The sequence below is a fragment of the Bufo bufo genome, chromosome 4 (genome assembly GCF_905171765.1).
Source record: "Bufo bufo chromosome 4, aBufBuf1.1, whole genome shotgun sequence".
Taxonomy (NCBI): domain Eukaryota; kingdom Metazoa; phylum Chordata; class Amphibia; order Anura; family Bufonidae; genus Bufo; species Bufo bufo.
Genome location: NC_053392.1, coordinates 379,717,336 through 379,734,291, shown reverse-complemented (window position 1 = coordinate 379,734,291; position 16,956 = coordinate 379,717,336). Strand labels below are relative to the sequence as shown.

Below are 16,956 nucleotides of genomic sequence, written 5' to 3'. Positions count from 1 at the left end.
GTCGTGTGGTTTTTCTACATCTTGGGACCATCACATGTGTCTGCATCATGCCCTGACCTATGGGGACTGCATGTGTTGTTTTTGACTGTCCTTAGTACACATCCTCTGTGCCAATCTCCTGTGATGTAATGTACCATTTTTATTATTTTCAATATCTTTCGGTATAGCTGTTGTTTGTTGGGCCCTGTACTTTTTCCCACACGACCCCTTGATCAACCCAGGTGGGTGAAACGCGTTGGAGCAGTAGGGAAACCCATTTAGGGCTTACTAGGACAAGCCAGGTTAGGTACGGGGAGACTCCACCTTTAAGGGCCATCCCCGGGCTGAGGATTCAGCAGGGCCACATTAGGGTTAAATGCTCCCCTCATATGGTTTTCTCTGCCCACCCTACCTGAACATTTACTGGCGGCCTTTTTCCGTATGAGGTTGCACTTTTTTTTTTTTGTTCACTTACCTTGTGAAGATTTGTATAGAGGTGGCCTGCGTTGTTAGGTCCTTTTAAATTGATTAAATAAAAATTGTGTTTTTAGGGGTCAATTCAGTTCTTTTTGGTTATGTTAAAAAATAGGCTATGTCATTGTATGTTATCTTATATATAAAGAATTGGGAAACTTTAACCTGGACTGCAAAGAAGATATACGTAAATCAATTCATGGTGGTTAATTAGTTGTATAACTTCAGATATTTGGGGAGTAAAAGCCATTTTCGAATGCCTGGTAATAACTCCTAGAGATCTATACACAGAATTACTAATGCTGGAGATGGAAAAATGGGTAAGCCTGTTATTCTACATAGTAAATTAAGAGATACAGGGGGCAAAACCACCACCTGTGAACTGCAGTTCCTTTTTGTCCACATTTCCACCAACATGTCGCAGAGTAATTAATAAGAGGTATGAGCAATTCTATTCAGTATCGCCATAGCTCTTCCTATTCTGTACGGCATGATTAATGTAAGGCCTCATGCACACAACCGTTGTTTTATTCCGTGTCCGTTGTGCCGTTTTTCGTGATTTTGTGCAGACCCATTGAAAACTCGGCTAATGCACCGTTTGTCATCCGCGTCCGTGATCCGTGGTTCCAGTCCGTCAAAAAAATATAACCTGTCCTATTATTTTCGCGGAAAACGGTTCGCGTTCCCATTCAAGTCAATGGGACCGCTAAAAAACACGGAGGCACACAAGATTGTCAACCCGCGTCCGCGTCCGTTTTTTTTCCTATCATTTGCATGGCAAACCTGTCTTAGATTTTTTTTTTACTTTCCTTCATGTCTGGGGATCCTCCAAAAATAAAGGAAGACGCACGGAAACAAAAACGGAAACGGATCACGGAACAACGGAACCCCATTTTGCGGAACGGAACACAACAACGGTCGTGTGCCTGAGGCCTAAGGGGAACATTTGACTGCCCAGTATAATGCGAATTTCCAGCTGTCCATAGTGAATTACTCCCCTAGTTCCTCAGTCCATTTCTCAATGGAAGGGGTTCTGATGATACTGTAGAAAGATTGCTAGTATATTTACTAACAAGTAACTGTTTAGGGCGTTTAATAGAGTACAGCGAATTATACATTTGGTGATATTGGTGAAGGGGGGGAGGGAGGTGGGTAGTTTGTAACTTGAAACCAAATTTTAACTTTCTGCTGGCTAAGATACAGACTCCTTATCAGTATATCCCACTTCAGGTCAGCACTGAACTGGGATATAGGGATTTCTGTACAGAATAATGGAGCAAATTCCATTATTCTGTACAAGTTGCAATCTCATGATTGCAAGTTGTGGTCTACTTAGGGAACAACAAAAAGTAAAAAAGTTTTGAAAAATAAAAAAAATTCCAGTATTTTTTTTAATAGTTTATTTTTAGCTTTATTTTGGGGAAAGCCCCCCTTTCCCCAAAATAAACTATTAAAAAAAATAACATTATGGGCAAAACACCTGTACTATTAAAATATAAAAAAGTTATCCCATACGGTGAATGGCGTAACGAAAAAAAAAAACCTGCAGATTTGCAGTTTTTTCATCACTTAATCTCCCCCCAAAAATTGAATAAAAAGTGATCATATAAACACAATGGTACTTTTAAAAACAATTTTTTTTCCGGGACAATATGATCTCCCACACCTCTCCATAAACATAACTATAAACAAAAGTGATGGGGTCAGAATATGGCGATGAAAAGAAAAAAATGTTTTTTTTTTTCAAAAGCTTTTATTTTTTTTCAATATTTAAACGCAAGAAAAACTATACATATGTGGTATCGCTGGATTCCTACTGACCTGGAGATTAAAGAGCAGAAGTCTGAGCACAGAAAAAAAAAAAACACCACAAAACGTTATTTTTTTTCCAATTCTACCCCGGTATTTTTTTCTCGCTTTCCACTGCAAACTATGCTATATTAAATGCTAGCATTAGAAAGTACAACTTGTCCCGCCAAAAACAAGCCTTTATACGGCCAGCAGAAGATTGTGCCGTCTAAACAGCTGCCAGCAAACAATGATTCTGTATGGGGACGAGTGATGGCATACTGTGGAGGAGATCGCTGCATGTAAATCAAGCGGTCTCCTCCACTGATTGTCAGGAAGGAACGCCTCATCTGTCAGTGTAAAGCGGCCTGAACTCAGAGCTGCTGAAACATGTCATATGTAATTGTAAAGGTTGAGATAACTTATCTTCACTTAGAAAATCAATGTTTTTGGAAATTTTGCGTAAGACTGTATGTTACAGCATGTTCTAGAGGTAACTTTTGTTTGCTTTTTGAACCTAGTTGCCCAACTTGAAGCTGAATCAGTGCAGGCAAGCAGTGATGCAAATGGACAAAGTAGTTCAGATGTTCCTACGTTTCAAGATTCTGTAATTGCTGCAAAGTCCTCTATGCGAATGATGAAGGTGAAGCAGAAATTGGATTCTGTTTTGGTATGTTCATTCCTTTCTCTCATCTGGTTCCATTTTCATTTTTACATGTACACTTACTTGTTCTAGGTTATCTGGCACAAAGAACCTGGAACTTTTTTCATACTGTGCACAGATAACCAAAGACACACTATTGCAGCAGACTGCTATGTGCAAAAATGCATTTCAATACCATTGGTTTTGCAGTGATTGGTGTCACTTCACACTGGCTATTGTCACTAGTTTCTGTTCAGGTGCTTTAGACTACATTCACACAACAGTGAAAAATGGCCATTTTTGTAACCGCTGTCACACAGCCGTTTCTATTACCAGTTGAAGTCAGTGGGGATATTTATATGGCTATTTTTTTATGGCCAGACGGACCCCATTGAAATCAGTTTGACCGTTTTTACACCAAAAGCCATTCGGGGGTTAAAATAAAATAAAAAAAAACAACTTATCCACTTGCACATGCGGGGACACTTGCTTCTTACTGCAGGGTTTAGGACCTGATGCTGCAAGGGGGCTGACGTCACATGACGCCATATTTGTTTTGAATTGATCTATGGACATTAACAAGGCTGCAGCATTATATATAGTGGGTACTGAGGGCACAATGGGGCAGACATATATATAATGAGGGGCATTAAGGTGCCATTATTTATACTGAGAGGACACTATGTGGTCAATTATTCATACTGGGGGGTACTATGGGGCCATTATTTTACTAAGGAACACTATGGGGCCATTATTCATACTGTGGAACACTATGGGGGTCATTATTCATATTGGGGGCACTATTGGGCCATGTACAGAGGGCAATGTGTGTGTATGTGGGGGGAGGGGCATAAAATATACTGAGGGAACTGCAGGAGTTGCAATGTAAAAAAAATATGAACTACGTCCCTTTTTAAATGTCCATTTTGCAAAATGGATGCAAAATGGCAATTAAAAACAGATATACGGCCAGAAAATGGTCTGACTGACAGTGTTTCTGTTTTTAATGGGTATTTTTCCACTGTTGTGTGAATGTATCCTTAAGGGCTTATGCACACAACCGTATGCCCTCCGAGACATACGGTCCGTGAGCGGGCCATATGTCCCAGAGCAGCATACATTGTGCGCACAGCATCATACGGTTACTATGATGCTGTGCGCATCGGGCCACCCGCGGAGCACTGGGGGGAACTCAGAATATCATATAAGTGCGGAACAATAGCCCCGCTGGCAGCCCGATGCGCACAGCATCATAGTAACCTATGATACTGTGTGCACGATGTATGCCGCTACAGGACATATGGCCCTCTCACAGACCATCGCAGGGCATACGGTTGTGTGCATGAGCCCTAAAGGGAATCTGTCATCATGATCTTGCATTATTAGTATTTATCCATTCCAGATCGCACACCAGTCCCATTAATGTATTTCAGCACAGCTTTAAGAGCTGGCACTGGGGGGAATGGGGGCAGTAGGCAGATAAAGAACAGCTATCTGGGCTCCTTATATGCGGTACTACAGGATTGTGTGACAGATTGCCTTTAACGAAGCCTTGTGTGTAACTGCGGCAGCATTCTCAGCTGATAGACTGAGAGGGCCATGGGGCTATATCCATGGTAATTTTTTTTTCTGCCATGGAAGGGGCCAAGTTAAATTGGTCTCAGACCACAAGACAAAGAGAAGGCACGCAATTTAAATTCACAAGAAAAATATATAAATATGATTCTGACTATATCCATTTGAATGACTAATTATTAAGACCTGAAAAACTTAATCATTTATATTTTAGAGGGGTGTTCTCTGATGCTCGTGGGAGGGATGGTTTTATGGGGGTGGAGGGAGGAAGTTTGGGTGGATTGAAATAATGGGATTATGTAACTTGTGAATTTTGTATTGTCTTTTCTTTATGTAGTGAGAGGAGTCATTTTATCTTTTGTGTATTTTTGGGATATGTTAAATTAAAAGGAATGAAATAAGGAAATAAAAATATGAATAACACTTTAGGCATTAAGTGAGTAAAACATGAAAGGCTGTATGCAGAAAAAAAAAACACTGGCTACTCCTGCTCCGTACAGTATTAAAACTAAGTTTTATGCAAACCCATAATACAGTTACACACTTGATCAGGAACCTCACCACAAAAAGTAGTTTATAAAGAGCCAAACTGAAATATCCCAAATTTTACACAAGGTTGGGGAAAAATCTGCACAAATACGCATTAAAATAAACCACTGCCCAAAAAGAGTAAAAGGTCAAGCAAAAAATGAATCTTACCAGCAATGAGGATTTGTAATGTGTATTTTTGCTCGGAGCCCAGATGACCCAGATGACAGACGTGCCCCTGCGCTTTGGGATGTGCTGACTGACCCCCTTTTTCTTTGCAGCTTGTGCTGGAGGTGTGGCTGCCTCCCCAGTCGTGCACTCCTGACCAGCTCTTCTGCCCCATTGGCTGATTTTAATTAGTGTTAGTATATAGCTTGGCCTGCTCCCCCTCACTCACTGAAGCCATCTGGCACCAGGAGAGAGATAGTGTGTGGACTCTCATTGCAGTCCTTGGTGACCTTTTGGCGCCAGGGGTGGTGTGGAGTGGGCCCGGCATGCATGCTGGTAACTGCTTTCCGTGGATATAATGGAGGCCATTTTGGCACCAAAAATTACAGAAATTCAGGCGGATCCAGCATGCATGTGGAACCTGCACTTTCTGAATTATATGATAGCCGTCATGGCACATAACAGGTAAAATTTTGTGTTAGGAACCTGTCTAACTAGAGATCGCCTTGACGTGCGGCAGACGGGCTCAAATAATTTTGTACAAAACGATTTGCCAAGCATCTCTAACTTATTAGTATAGCATTTGCAATTATGATGCAATTTTGTACTTTATTTGGTTTGCAGTGAGCTGTTGCATTGCATGTTTTGTTTAACAGTCTTGTTCTCAGCCATAGCAACGTGCCCCTGCGCTTTGGGATGTGCTGACTGACCCCCTTTTCCAGATGACTCACTCCTTCCGTCAGAACAGATAAAAATGTGACCGCTGATGGTCTGAAATGACCGAAACGTCCGGTCTAGATATTCTGTTTGTACATTGAAGATAAATATTGAGCAATTGGATGAAACTACTGCGAAACTAAAAAATAAAAAAAGTTTAATTGCAACACTGAAAATCTGTGTGCTTCAATTTCCCTATATGTACATTGGCTGTTCTCAGCCCTTGATTGGCACCAGAACCAACTGAATTGAGTGCGGTTCTCCACTCTATCATATATCCGTGAAGGATCCATGTGCGGTCCGTGTGTCAGTTTTTTGTTGTCTGTGTCATCCATTTTTCACTGACACAGAACAGCTGAAAAATAATTTTCATTGCATCTCTTCCTAATGATCCATGAAACATGAATGGCATCAGTGGTTTTCACGGACCCATAGACTATAATGGGCGTGATGGATACGCGAACACGGACAAAATAGAGCATGCATCCGTGCTAAAACCACAGACTAACAGGCTGTGCTAATACACAGATGTGTGAATACACACATTAAAATGAATGGGTACGTGTGCTGTCTGTGGAGAACACGTGGAGCACTGACGTGTGAATGAGGCTTAAGCCGGAACCTCATTATGTCACCTTCTTAGGTAACGTGTGACAAAAGTCAATAACCTTAAATAATTGAATATTTACTCAACCTTATAGACTCTGGCCGCAAGAAAAAAGACAGAAATATTATGGTATATAGATGAAAACCTTCTCACATCAGTGGCAACAGTCCATTGTATTAGGTTATGTCTTCTTTTTCCATGTGATTCTTTGTAGTTGCATTGGAACAAAGCAATATTCTTAATTTTCCTGTAACTTTCGTTGTTTGCTTTAGCACTTAATTATTAAGACAACAGAGTGATCATGCTTGTGTAGTATCAAGCCCTGCAGATCTGTCTTACATCATGACCGCTGCTGGCTATCCAGGTGGTTATCTCTGCAAGTTTTTCTTGCTCAATTTTCCTTCCAACCAAGCAGTGAAAGAGATAATTCACTTTGACAACATGTCCTATGTGTAAGCAGCATATGTAAAGCCTCGAGTTATATTAGGACTGTTCAACCCAAGGCATCTTTTTTTCTCTTTGAAGATTTTTTTTCTTACATACCACAGGGCTATATATGTGATGTTAAAATGTTTATAATGTTTAATTTGATCGCACTTAGTATTGAGTTCAGTGAGAATATAGTGATGCCTTGGCCTCTGCAGTGATCAAAGCCTGTACCCAAAATATTAACTCAAAAACAATGCAACGTTCAGAGAAGCACAAAAGTCGTCCATCAGGATATTAAACCAGAGAAAGAGCTGTGTATCATTAGTGAGAATCTTGTGATCAGTCCTGTCAAAGCTGCCTCCAAGTGAAAGGGACATCTTATAGTTTGAGAAGCACTGTCCTAAACCGCTTAAAAAAAAAAAAAAAAAGATACAACAATCAGTCACGTATTTCTGCAGTAATCCAGGCAAATAGAATTATTTTCAGCTCTTAAAGAGTAACTAAACCTTTGTATGAAATTTTAAAGGGGTTGTCTAGGTTCAGAGCTGAACCCAGACATACCCTTATTTTCACCCAGACAGCCCCCCTGAGGCTAGCATCGGAGCATCTCATGCTCCGATGCGCTCCCTCGCCCTGCGCTAAATCTTTTGTTTTCAATAACACACTGCCAGGCGGTAACTTCCACCCGGCACTGTGTTTGGTGACGTCACCGGCTCTGAGGGGCGGGCTTTAGCTCTGCCCTAGCCGTTTTACTGGTTAGGGCAGAGCTAAATCCCGCCCATTAGTGCCGGTGACGTCACCAGGGTTCCTGGCAGCTCCATGGAGAGCCCCGGTATGTCACTGGATCTCCAAAAAATGCCTTTGCCCTGCGCAATTTAGCGCAGGGCAAAGGAGAGCATCGGAGCATGAACTGCTCCGATGCTCATGTCAGGGGGGCTGCTGGGGTGAAAATGGAGGGATGTACCCGGACAACCCCTTTAATAAGATGCCCCTAATACCGTAATAGTTTTTTCTAATATATTTTATTTTATTTAATTTTGTATTTTTATTTGACTTTTACCTCCCTAAAGCGCACCATTCACTGTGTGCTTAAAACTCAGTTCTCTGTACACCGCTGGCAGGCTCCTGTTTCTGCCTGCTTCGCTAAGCTAAGTAGGAGCTGCTCCACTCAGCTAATCCTGGCATAGAACATAGGTACAGGGTACCCATGTGCTATGCTAGGAGTTAGTAAGCCTCCGGGGGAGGGCAGGGGCAGGAGCAGCAATATGCGCTCCTGCCCGTACTCGCTGTGCTGCGGTCGCATTCATAAACTTCACAGTCCGTACTCCGTACAGCAGTGTACAGAGAACTGAGTTTTAAACGTGCAGGGAGGTAAAAGTGTAATAAAAATACAATATTAATTAATAAAGTATATTAGAAAAAGTTTTATTAGGGACATCTTATTAAAATTTGATACAAAGGTTTAGTTACTCTTTAAAGGACATCGGTCAACAGATTTGTACCTATTAAACTGGCAGACCTTTTACATGTGCGCTTGGCAACTGATGGCATCCATGAACATGTTGGTCCCATGTTCGTATATGTTCCCGCATTGCCGAGAAAAATAAAGTTTTAATATATGCAAATGAGCCTCTAGAAGCAACGGGGGTGTTGTGGTTACTAGTAGAGGCTCCACTCTCTCTGCTACACCTTCTGCACTTTGACAGGACTAGGCAGACGTGATGATGCTTTCACTGTCTGGTCCTGTCAACCAAAGTACAGCAGTTGCAGAGAGAGTGGAGCCTCTACTAGTTACCGCAACACCCCCGTTGCTTCTAGAGGCTCATTTGCATGTATTTAAACTTCTTTTTTCTCAGCAATGCGGGCACATATGAACATGGGACCAACATGGATGCCGTCAGTTGCCAAGCACACGTGTAAAAGGTCTGCCAGTTTAATAGGTACAAATCTGTTGACAGATGTCCTTTAAAGAGTAACTAAACCTTTGTATCAAATTTTAATAAGATGTTCCTAATAAAACTTTTTCTAATATACTTTATTAATTAATTTTGTATTTTTATTACACTTTTACCTCCCTGTGCGGGCATATATGAACATGGGACCAGCACAGATGCCTTCAGCTGCCAAGTGCACATGTAACAGGTCAGCCAGTTTCATAGGTACAAATCTGCTGACAGATGTCCTTTAGGCCTCATGCACACGATTGTATGTATTTTGCGGTCCGCAAAAAAGGGATCCGTAAAAAATACGGATGACGTCCGTGTGCATTTTGTATTTTGCGGAACGGAACAGCTGGCCCCTAATAGAACAGTACTATCCTTGTCCGGAATGCGGACAGTAATAGGGCATGTTCTATTTTTTTGCGGAATGGAAACGGAATGCACACGGAGTAACTTCTGTTTTTTTTGCGGACCCATTGATCTGAATGGTTCTTTATATGGTCCGCAAAAAAAAAACGGAACGGACACGGAAAGAAAATACGTTTGTGTGCTTGAGGCCTTAATGTGTTTTTTCAGGGATAGCTTATTGATGACCTATCCTTCAGATAGGTCATCAGTATTATGTCTGTGGGAGACCAACTCCCAGTACTCCCGCTGATCAGCTGGTTTAACAAATAAAAGCTGAATTCTAAAATGGTACAACATAAGGTCATAAGAATAGATGCTCCAGAATTGTTATTCAAACAATAGACTTCTGCAGATCTTGTCCTTGAAAAGGGTGAAAGAACCTCACAATGACTTGACGTGCTGAGGCTTTCTAAATCCGCACGGCAGGTCAATTTCCGCACGGAACAAAAAAGCTAAATATTTGTCTAATCTCATACATTTTGCTGGTTCTATATTACACTGTGGTTTTTCCGCACGAGAATCCGCGCAGAAAAACATAATCTGCAATAGGTAGCCTAATGAGTCCCCAAACGTCATCTGAAACTAGAACTGTCAGAGTCTCCCTATAGACCACTAACAGACCAATACCATTCAGCAGTGCTGGATTGCAACACAAGTCCCAGAGGAGTCTATTAGTCCTAAGGCATGTCTGAGAGAGCTACCGTTCTGATCTCCTTAGCACTGACAGGGTCGTATAGCATTAGATTGATTTATGATGCTATGTAACCCTTAGAGTTCTGGAATGTATTTGGATAACACTGACAGCATTATGTCAGTGTTATACAATACATTCCAGAACTCTAATGGTTACATAGCATGATAAAGCAATAAAATGCTATGCATCCTATTAGTCCTACGTAGGTCAGGACAGTAGCTCTCGTAGACATGCTATGATTTCAACGCATTTAACTCACTCGTGTGAAACCAGCCTTATACGACCGAACTAATAGGGTCATTTATCAAATTGGAGTGAAGAAGAACTGGCTTAATTGCCCATAGCAACCAGTCAGATTCACCTTTCATTTTTGACAGCTCCTTTGGAACTTGAAAGGTGGAATCTGATTGGTTGCAATGGACAGATAAGCCAGTTCTGCTTTTCACTAAAATCAAACTATAGTGAATTGAGGCCACACCCCTACTCTTCATTATACTTAACACTAATTCTACACTATATCATTTGTCTTTCTTTAGATTGTAAATTATAATGTAAATATTATTATTTAATATGTTAGTTATGTTAATATTTATATTTAATTTGCATAATGCATCTATTCACTACACTGTGTAGTGAATGAAGGGTCACATGTTTAAGTTTTCTAGGGGAACAAAAAGTTAAGGGAAAAAAGCAAACAAATAGTTTTTAAAATATAAAAGTATTAAAAACTCAAATCAATTTTATATAATAATAAGCATAATTGGTATTGCTGCATCTGAAAATGTCCAAACTATTAAAATATAAAAGCATTTATAGTGGCCGCGATTAGGGAAGATAATTCAAAATGCCCAAAACAAAGATTTTTGGTCACCTTGCCCCTCCTCCCCAAAAAAATCACAAACTGTTCAAAAAAATCATGTAAATACCCCAAAGTAACAATAAGTCAACATCTCCTACTGCAGAAAACAAGCCCTCACACATGTTCTGTATGTAAAAAAAAGTTATGGGGATCAGAATATGATGACACACACAATAAAGGTAACATGTCAGTGGCAGCACATCTTTCCTTTTTTACCATTTTCTTTTCATTTTCACACACATCATTTTTTCACATTTTCCAACACATGATATTGTAAATTAAACTGTGCTACTATAAACCGTGTTTAATATATTCCATAGTAGAAAAAGGAAAGCACTCTGAAAAGATAAAAAAATAATTTTTACTGTCAAGATTTACATCTTTCAGTGTTCTTTAGATTTTCATGCTGTACATGGCCAAATTTAAAGAGGTAGTGCAGTGCTACCATATTTATGACCTTAGGTCATCAATATCATACATTGTATTTCTATTTACCGTATAGATGATAGTAACTGGCTCTCATTTATAAGCTGTTTTAGAAATTGTCTTTTGTTAACATTACTTACATAAGAGATATACGACATATGCCCTGAATCTTTGTTTTATTTTAATAATTAAAATAAATGATTAAAGAGCAACTGCCATGGGGGTGAGTGCCGATTGGGAGAAAGCACTCTGCTGAACAATGTGCCCCTTCGACAGTGAACATTTCTCTTTGAAGAGGATTGGTTAGGTAAAGGCAGACTTGTAGAGGGAGACGTAAAGCGGTTGGCCACATTTTGGATACTTTTGGCCAATGTGTATGTAAGTTGATTATATAACAATTACTAATATAGCCTTTGTTGATTTTCCTTGTTGTTTGCTTTATTTTCCTGTACTGTTCAAACAGGAGACCAGTCCATAAGATGGCCGCTGATGAAAGGTCATCTGACCAGGCAAAACTAACTCCAGGAATGGCACTCAGCCTTCTCCACACAAATACACCACATCTGCCATCTGCACTTGCAATGTTGAGAGTTTAGTGCAGTTTATTATATTTTAACAAAGGAGACTGAGTGATCTGTCTGGTCACGTGACCCTCCGTCAGCAGGCATTTTATGGACAGGACCATGTGGACGGCACAAAGGACTTGGCCAAAAAGGGAGAATACTTTCTGAAATATAGGAATTGGTGCAAAATATCAACAAAGATTATATTGGAAAGTGACATAAATTAATCTTACAAACACACTGGTCAACAGTAGCCAGAAAGTGGCCAACCCCTTTAACCAGTTACTTAAGGACACAGGGCGTACCTGTACGCCCTGTGTATTTCTGATCACCGCCGCGTGGCGGGCGGTGATCGGTACCCGGTGCCTGCTCAAATCATTGAGCAGGCACCATGGCTAAATGCGAGGGAGAGTCCCGTGACCCCCCCGTGTCGGCGATCGCCGCAAACCGCAGTTCAATTCAGACCTGCGGTTTGCGGCTTTTCAATGGTGCGGCGGGCACAGGTGCCATCAGGTGCCCATGCGGCTGTAGGGGGGACCCGATGGCATGGAAGGCAGCGCGACACCTTCCTAAGGCATTTCCGCTGCCTTCCTGTGACGTGCCTGTGAGATCCAGCCCCCTGGATCTCACAGGCAGGAAGCTGTATGAGTAATACACACAGTATTACTCATACAGCCAATGCATTCCAATACAGAAGTATTGGAATAGATTGTAAAAGGGATTAGACCCCCAAAAGTTGAAATCCCAAAGTGGGACAAAAAAAAAAGGAAAAAATAAAGTTTTCCCCCCAAAAAATGAAATTCAAAGTTTCAAGTAAAAATAAACAAAAACGTCATTTTCCCCAATTAAAGTAAAAAAATTTTTTTAGACATATTAGGTATCGCCGCGTCTGTATCGACCGGCTCTATAAACATATCACATTACCTAACCCCTCAGATGAACACCGTAAAAAATAGAAAATAAAAACTGTGCTAAATAATAAATTTTTTTGTCACCTTACATCACAAAAAGTACAACAGTAAGCAATCAAAAAGGCGTATGCCCACCAAAATAGTACCAATCTAACTGTCGCCTCATCCCGCAAAAAATGAGCCCCTTCCTAAGACAATCGCCCCCCCCAAAAAAACGGCTCAGAATATGGAGACACTAAAACATAATTTTTTTTGTTTTAAAAAAGCTGTTATTGTGTAAAACTTAAGTAAATAAAAAAAAGTATACATATTAAAGTATCGCCGCGTCCGTATCGACCGGCTCTATAAAAATATCACATGACCTAACCCCTCAGATGAACACCGTAAAAAAAACAAAAAAAAAACGGTGTAAACGGTGTAAAAAAAGCTATTTTTTGTCATCTTACATTTACAAAAAGTGTAATAGCAAGCATTAAAAAGTCATATGCACCCCAAAATAGTGCCAATCAAACCGTCATCTCATCCTGCAAAAAAGGAGACCCTACCTAAGATAATCGCCCAAAAACTGAAAAAACTATGGCTCTCAGACTATGGAGACACTAAAACATGATATTTTTTTTGTTTAAAAAATGATATTATTGTGTAAAATTTAAATAAAATAAAAAGTATACATATTCGGTATCGCCGCGTCCGTATCGACCGGCTCTATAAAAATATCACATGACCTAACCTCTCAGGTGAACACCGTAAAAAATAAAAAAATAAATGGTGTAAAAAAATTTTTTTGGTCACCTTACATCACAAAAAGTGTAATAGAAAGCGATCAAAAAGTCACATGCACCCCAAAATAGTGCCAATCAAACCGTCATCTCATCCCGCAAAAAAGGAGACCCTACCTAAGATAATCGCCCAAAAACTGAAAAAATTATGGCTCTCAGACTATGGAGACATACATAAATAAAAAAATTGTATACATATTAGGTATCGCCGCCTCCGTGACAACCTGCTCTATAAAAATACCACATGATCTAACCTGTCAGATGAATGTTGTAAATAACAAAAAACATTTCTTGTTACCTTGCATCACAAAAAGTGTAATGTAGAGCAACCAAAAATCATATGTACCCTAAACTAGTACCAACAAAACTTCCACCCTATCCCGTAGTTTCTACTCTAGGGGTGCATCAGGGGGGCTTCAAATGGGACATGGTGTCAAAAAACCAATCCAGCAAAATCTGCCTTCCAAAATGGCATTCCTTTCCTTCTGCGCCCTGTGCCGTGTGCCCATACAGCAGTTTACGACCACATATGGGGTGTTTCTGTAAACTACAGAATCAGGGCCATAAATATTGAGTTTTGTTTGGCTGTTAACCCTTGCTTTGTAACTGGAAAAAAAATATTAAAATGGAAAATCTGCCAAAAAAGTGAAAATTTGAAATTGTATCTCTATTTTCCATTAATTCTTGTGGAACACCTAAAGGGTTAACGACGTTTGTAAAATCAGTTTTGAATACCTTGAGGGTGTAGTTTCTAGAATGGGGTAATTTTTGGGTGGTTTCTATTATGTAAGCCTCACAAAGTGATTTCAGACCTGAACTGGTCCTTTAAAAAGTAGGTTTTTGAAAATTTCTGAGAAATTTCAAGATTTACTTCTAAACTTCTAAGCCTTGTAACGTCCCCCAAAAATAAAATGTCATTCCCAAAATGATCCTAACATGAAGTAGACATATGGGGAATGTAAAGTAATAACTATTTTTGTAGGTATTAATATGTATTATAGAAGTAGAGAAATTGAAACTTGGAAATTTGCAAATTTTTAAAATTTTTGGGCAAATTTGATATTTTTTTATGAATAAAAATGAATTTTTTTGACTCCATTTTACCAGTGTCATGAAGTACAATATGTGACGAGAAAACAGTCTCAGAATGGCCTGGATAAGTCAAAGCGTTTTAAAGTTATCACCACTTAAATTGACACCTTAAATATGGCCGTGTCCTTAAGGAGTTAATGAGAAATTTAGTAGGAGTTTGCATTGCCATAGTTTGCACCAAATTTATCAAATTTCACATGTTTCATAAATTTCGTGCATCTTTAGGGAGTCTGTCACCAACCCGACCAGTTTTAAACCGTTCACATAGTTCAGTGGGACACAAAGACATGACACAGATGGTACCTTTTGTTTAGTTTTTCAGATGATCCAAATCGACCAAAAAGTAGTTTTTATGATATGCTAATGAGCAGTCGCAAGTGCCCAGGGGCGGAGAGTTTGCGGAAAGTGCCCAAGTTCCCCAGCCTCACTCGCGCCTAACTCCGCCCCTCAGTAAACTCCGGGCCAGCCCTGTGGCTCTGTGACATCATTTTTTCCTGTAGGCCGTTCACGCATTGCTGCCAGGCCCGGGCATGCGCAGTGTTCTGCCCACTGTGGGCAAAGGCAAGGAGATATGCAGTGCGCATGTCCCGATTTCACGCCAGTTACTGGTCAGGTTGGTGACAGACTCCTTTTAAATGAGCTTTGGACCACCATACCCTGTCACCGGTTGGTCTTCCATATACCACTTTTTATTTTGGTTGGTACTAACTAGGGATGAGCGAATCGACTTCAGATGGTACATCAGAAGTCAATTTGCAAAAAACTTCATTGTAATACTGTACGGAGTTCCCGCTCCGTACAGTATTAGAATGTATTGGCTCCGATGAACCGAAGTTATTAGTTGGCGAAGTCGCACGAGACTTCATGTAATAACTTTGGGAATTAATACTGTAAAAAAAAACCTTGGTAACAAACTCTGGTTAGGTTCCTAGTGGTACTACCTAGTGGTATTACAACAAAGTTTTTTGTGAACAGACTTCGGATGAAGGGTCCGAAGTCTATTCGCTCATCCCTAGTACTAACCACGGTATACCAGGAACACACCACTAAACCTGCCATTTTGGAGATGTTCTGGCCCAGTCAGTTAGCCATCCCATTTTGGCCCTTGTCAAAGTCACTCAGATCCTTAAGTTGCCCCAACGCATCAGCTTCTAGAACTAACTGTTCTCTTGCTGCCTAATATATCTCACCCCCTTGACCCTGCCATGAGAAAATCAATTTCATTCACTTCACTTGTCACCGATTTAATGTTACGACTGATCAGTGTATACTGTAAGGCTGGGTTCACACTTAGTGGTAATGTGCTGTGCAGTCATATACCACTAGGCACACCCCAGAGAATTGCCATATCTGTGATTTTGCCTCATCGGACACACATAACCAACATTAAAATGATATTTAGTGCATTACATACCATAGAATTTAAAGATGTGAAATATGTAAAATGTCAGGATACTGTTTTCACAATTTTTAGTCGGGCGCAAGGCACACTAGCGTTACATGTGAGCCGAAACGCTAAATGGCGAGTAATTGTGTGACCTATCTGTTGTCTTGTGACTTTTTTTAGAGCTGCGATTTTGCTGTAAAAACTGCCAAGATGCAGAAAAGTAACGGGCAAGTTGTATGTCGCACCCACCTTTTATTGTGGTCCATAATAATCACTAGGGGTTGTAATCAAAAATCCAACAGTGTTGGACTTTCTGCAAGTGCTGTGGCGTGTTGCATTGTTCATTAATAATAACTAGAGTATTTATCTATCCATATCACTTTTATTGCAGGGATGCCCAACCTGTGGCCCTCCAGCAGCTGCAAAACTATAACTCCCAGCATCCTCGGACAGCCTTCAGCTATCAACCTACAGCAGGGAATGGTGGGAGTTGTAGTTTTACAACACCTGGAGGGCGACAGGTTGGGCATCCCTGATTTAGAGCATGGGTCACTGTTAGTGATGAGCGAGCATGCTCGGCCGAGTACTGGTTCGGCTCGAGCATCGCTATGCTCGGCAGATCCGAGCGCTCGGCCAAGTACCACATGTGCTCGAGCACCATGCTCGAGTCTCCTCCACGCACGTTTGGCGCCTTCTAAGCAGCCAATAAACATGCTGGTAAGTATTGCCATCACTGTAATGCCATTAGACATGTTTTCTACTAGCATTACAGTGATTGGCTGGCTGGAACACGTCATCGGTTAGCTATATAGCACCCGGTAACGCGGGTTCGGCTCATTGCGAGTCAGGGAGAGCTGCTGTTAGGAAGGGACAGACAGTGTAGGTAGATTGTGATTGCAAATTACTCTTTCTCAAGACGTTTTAAAGACCCCAAAGTCCTTTTAAAGACTACTGTGTGTGTTGGCAGCAATTTAAAGTGCAGATTTGCA

At 40.6% G+C, this 16,956-nt stretch overlaps 1 protein-coding gene across 1 annotated transcript in view; it reads left to right on the top strand.

The window, feature by feature from the left end:
- The window catches only part of AHI1 (Abelson helper integration site 1), a 231,072-nt gene that overhangs the window by 79,876 nt on the left and 134,240 nt on the right, over positions 1-16,956 (top strand). The window contains exon 18 of the mRNA XM_040429185.1: positions 2,763-2,911. Within this exon, the coding sequence (XP_040285119.1) occupies positions 2,763-2,911 (149 nt within the window). The remainder of the gene's footprint in view (positions 1-2,762; positions 2,912-16,956) is intronic.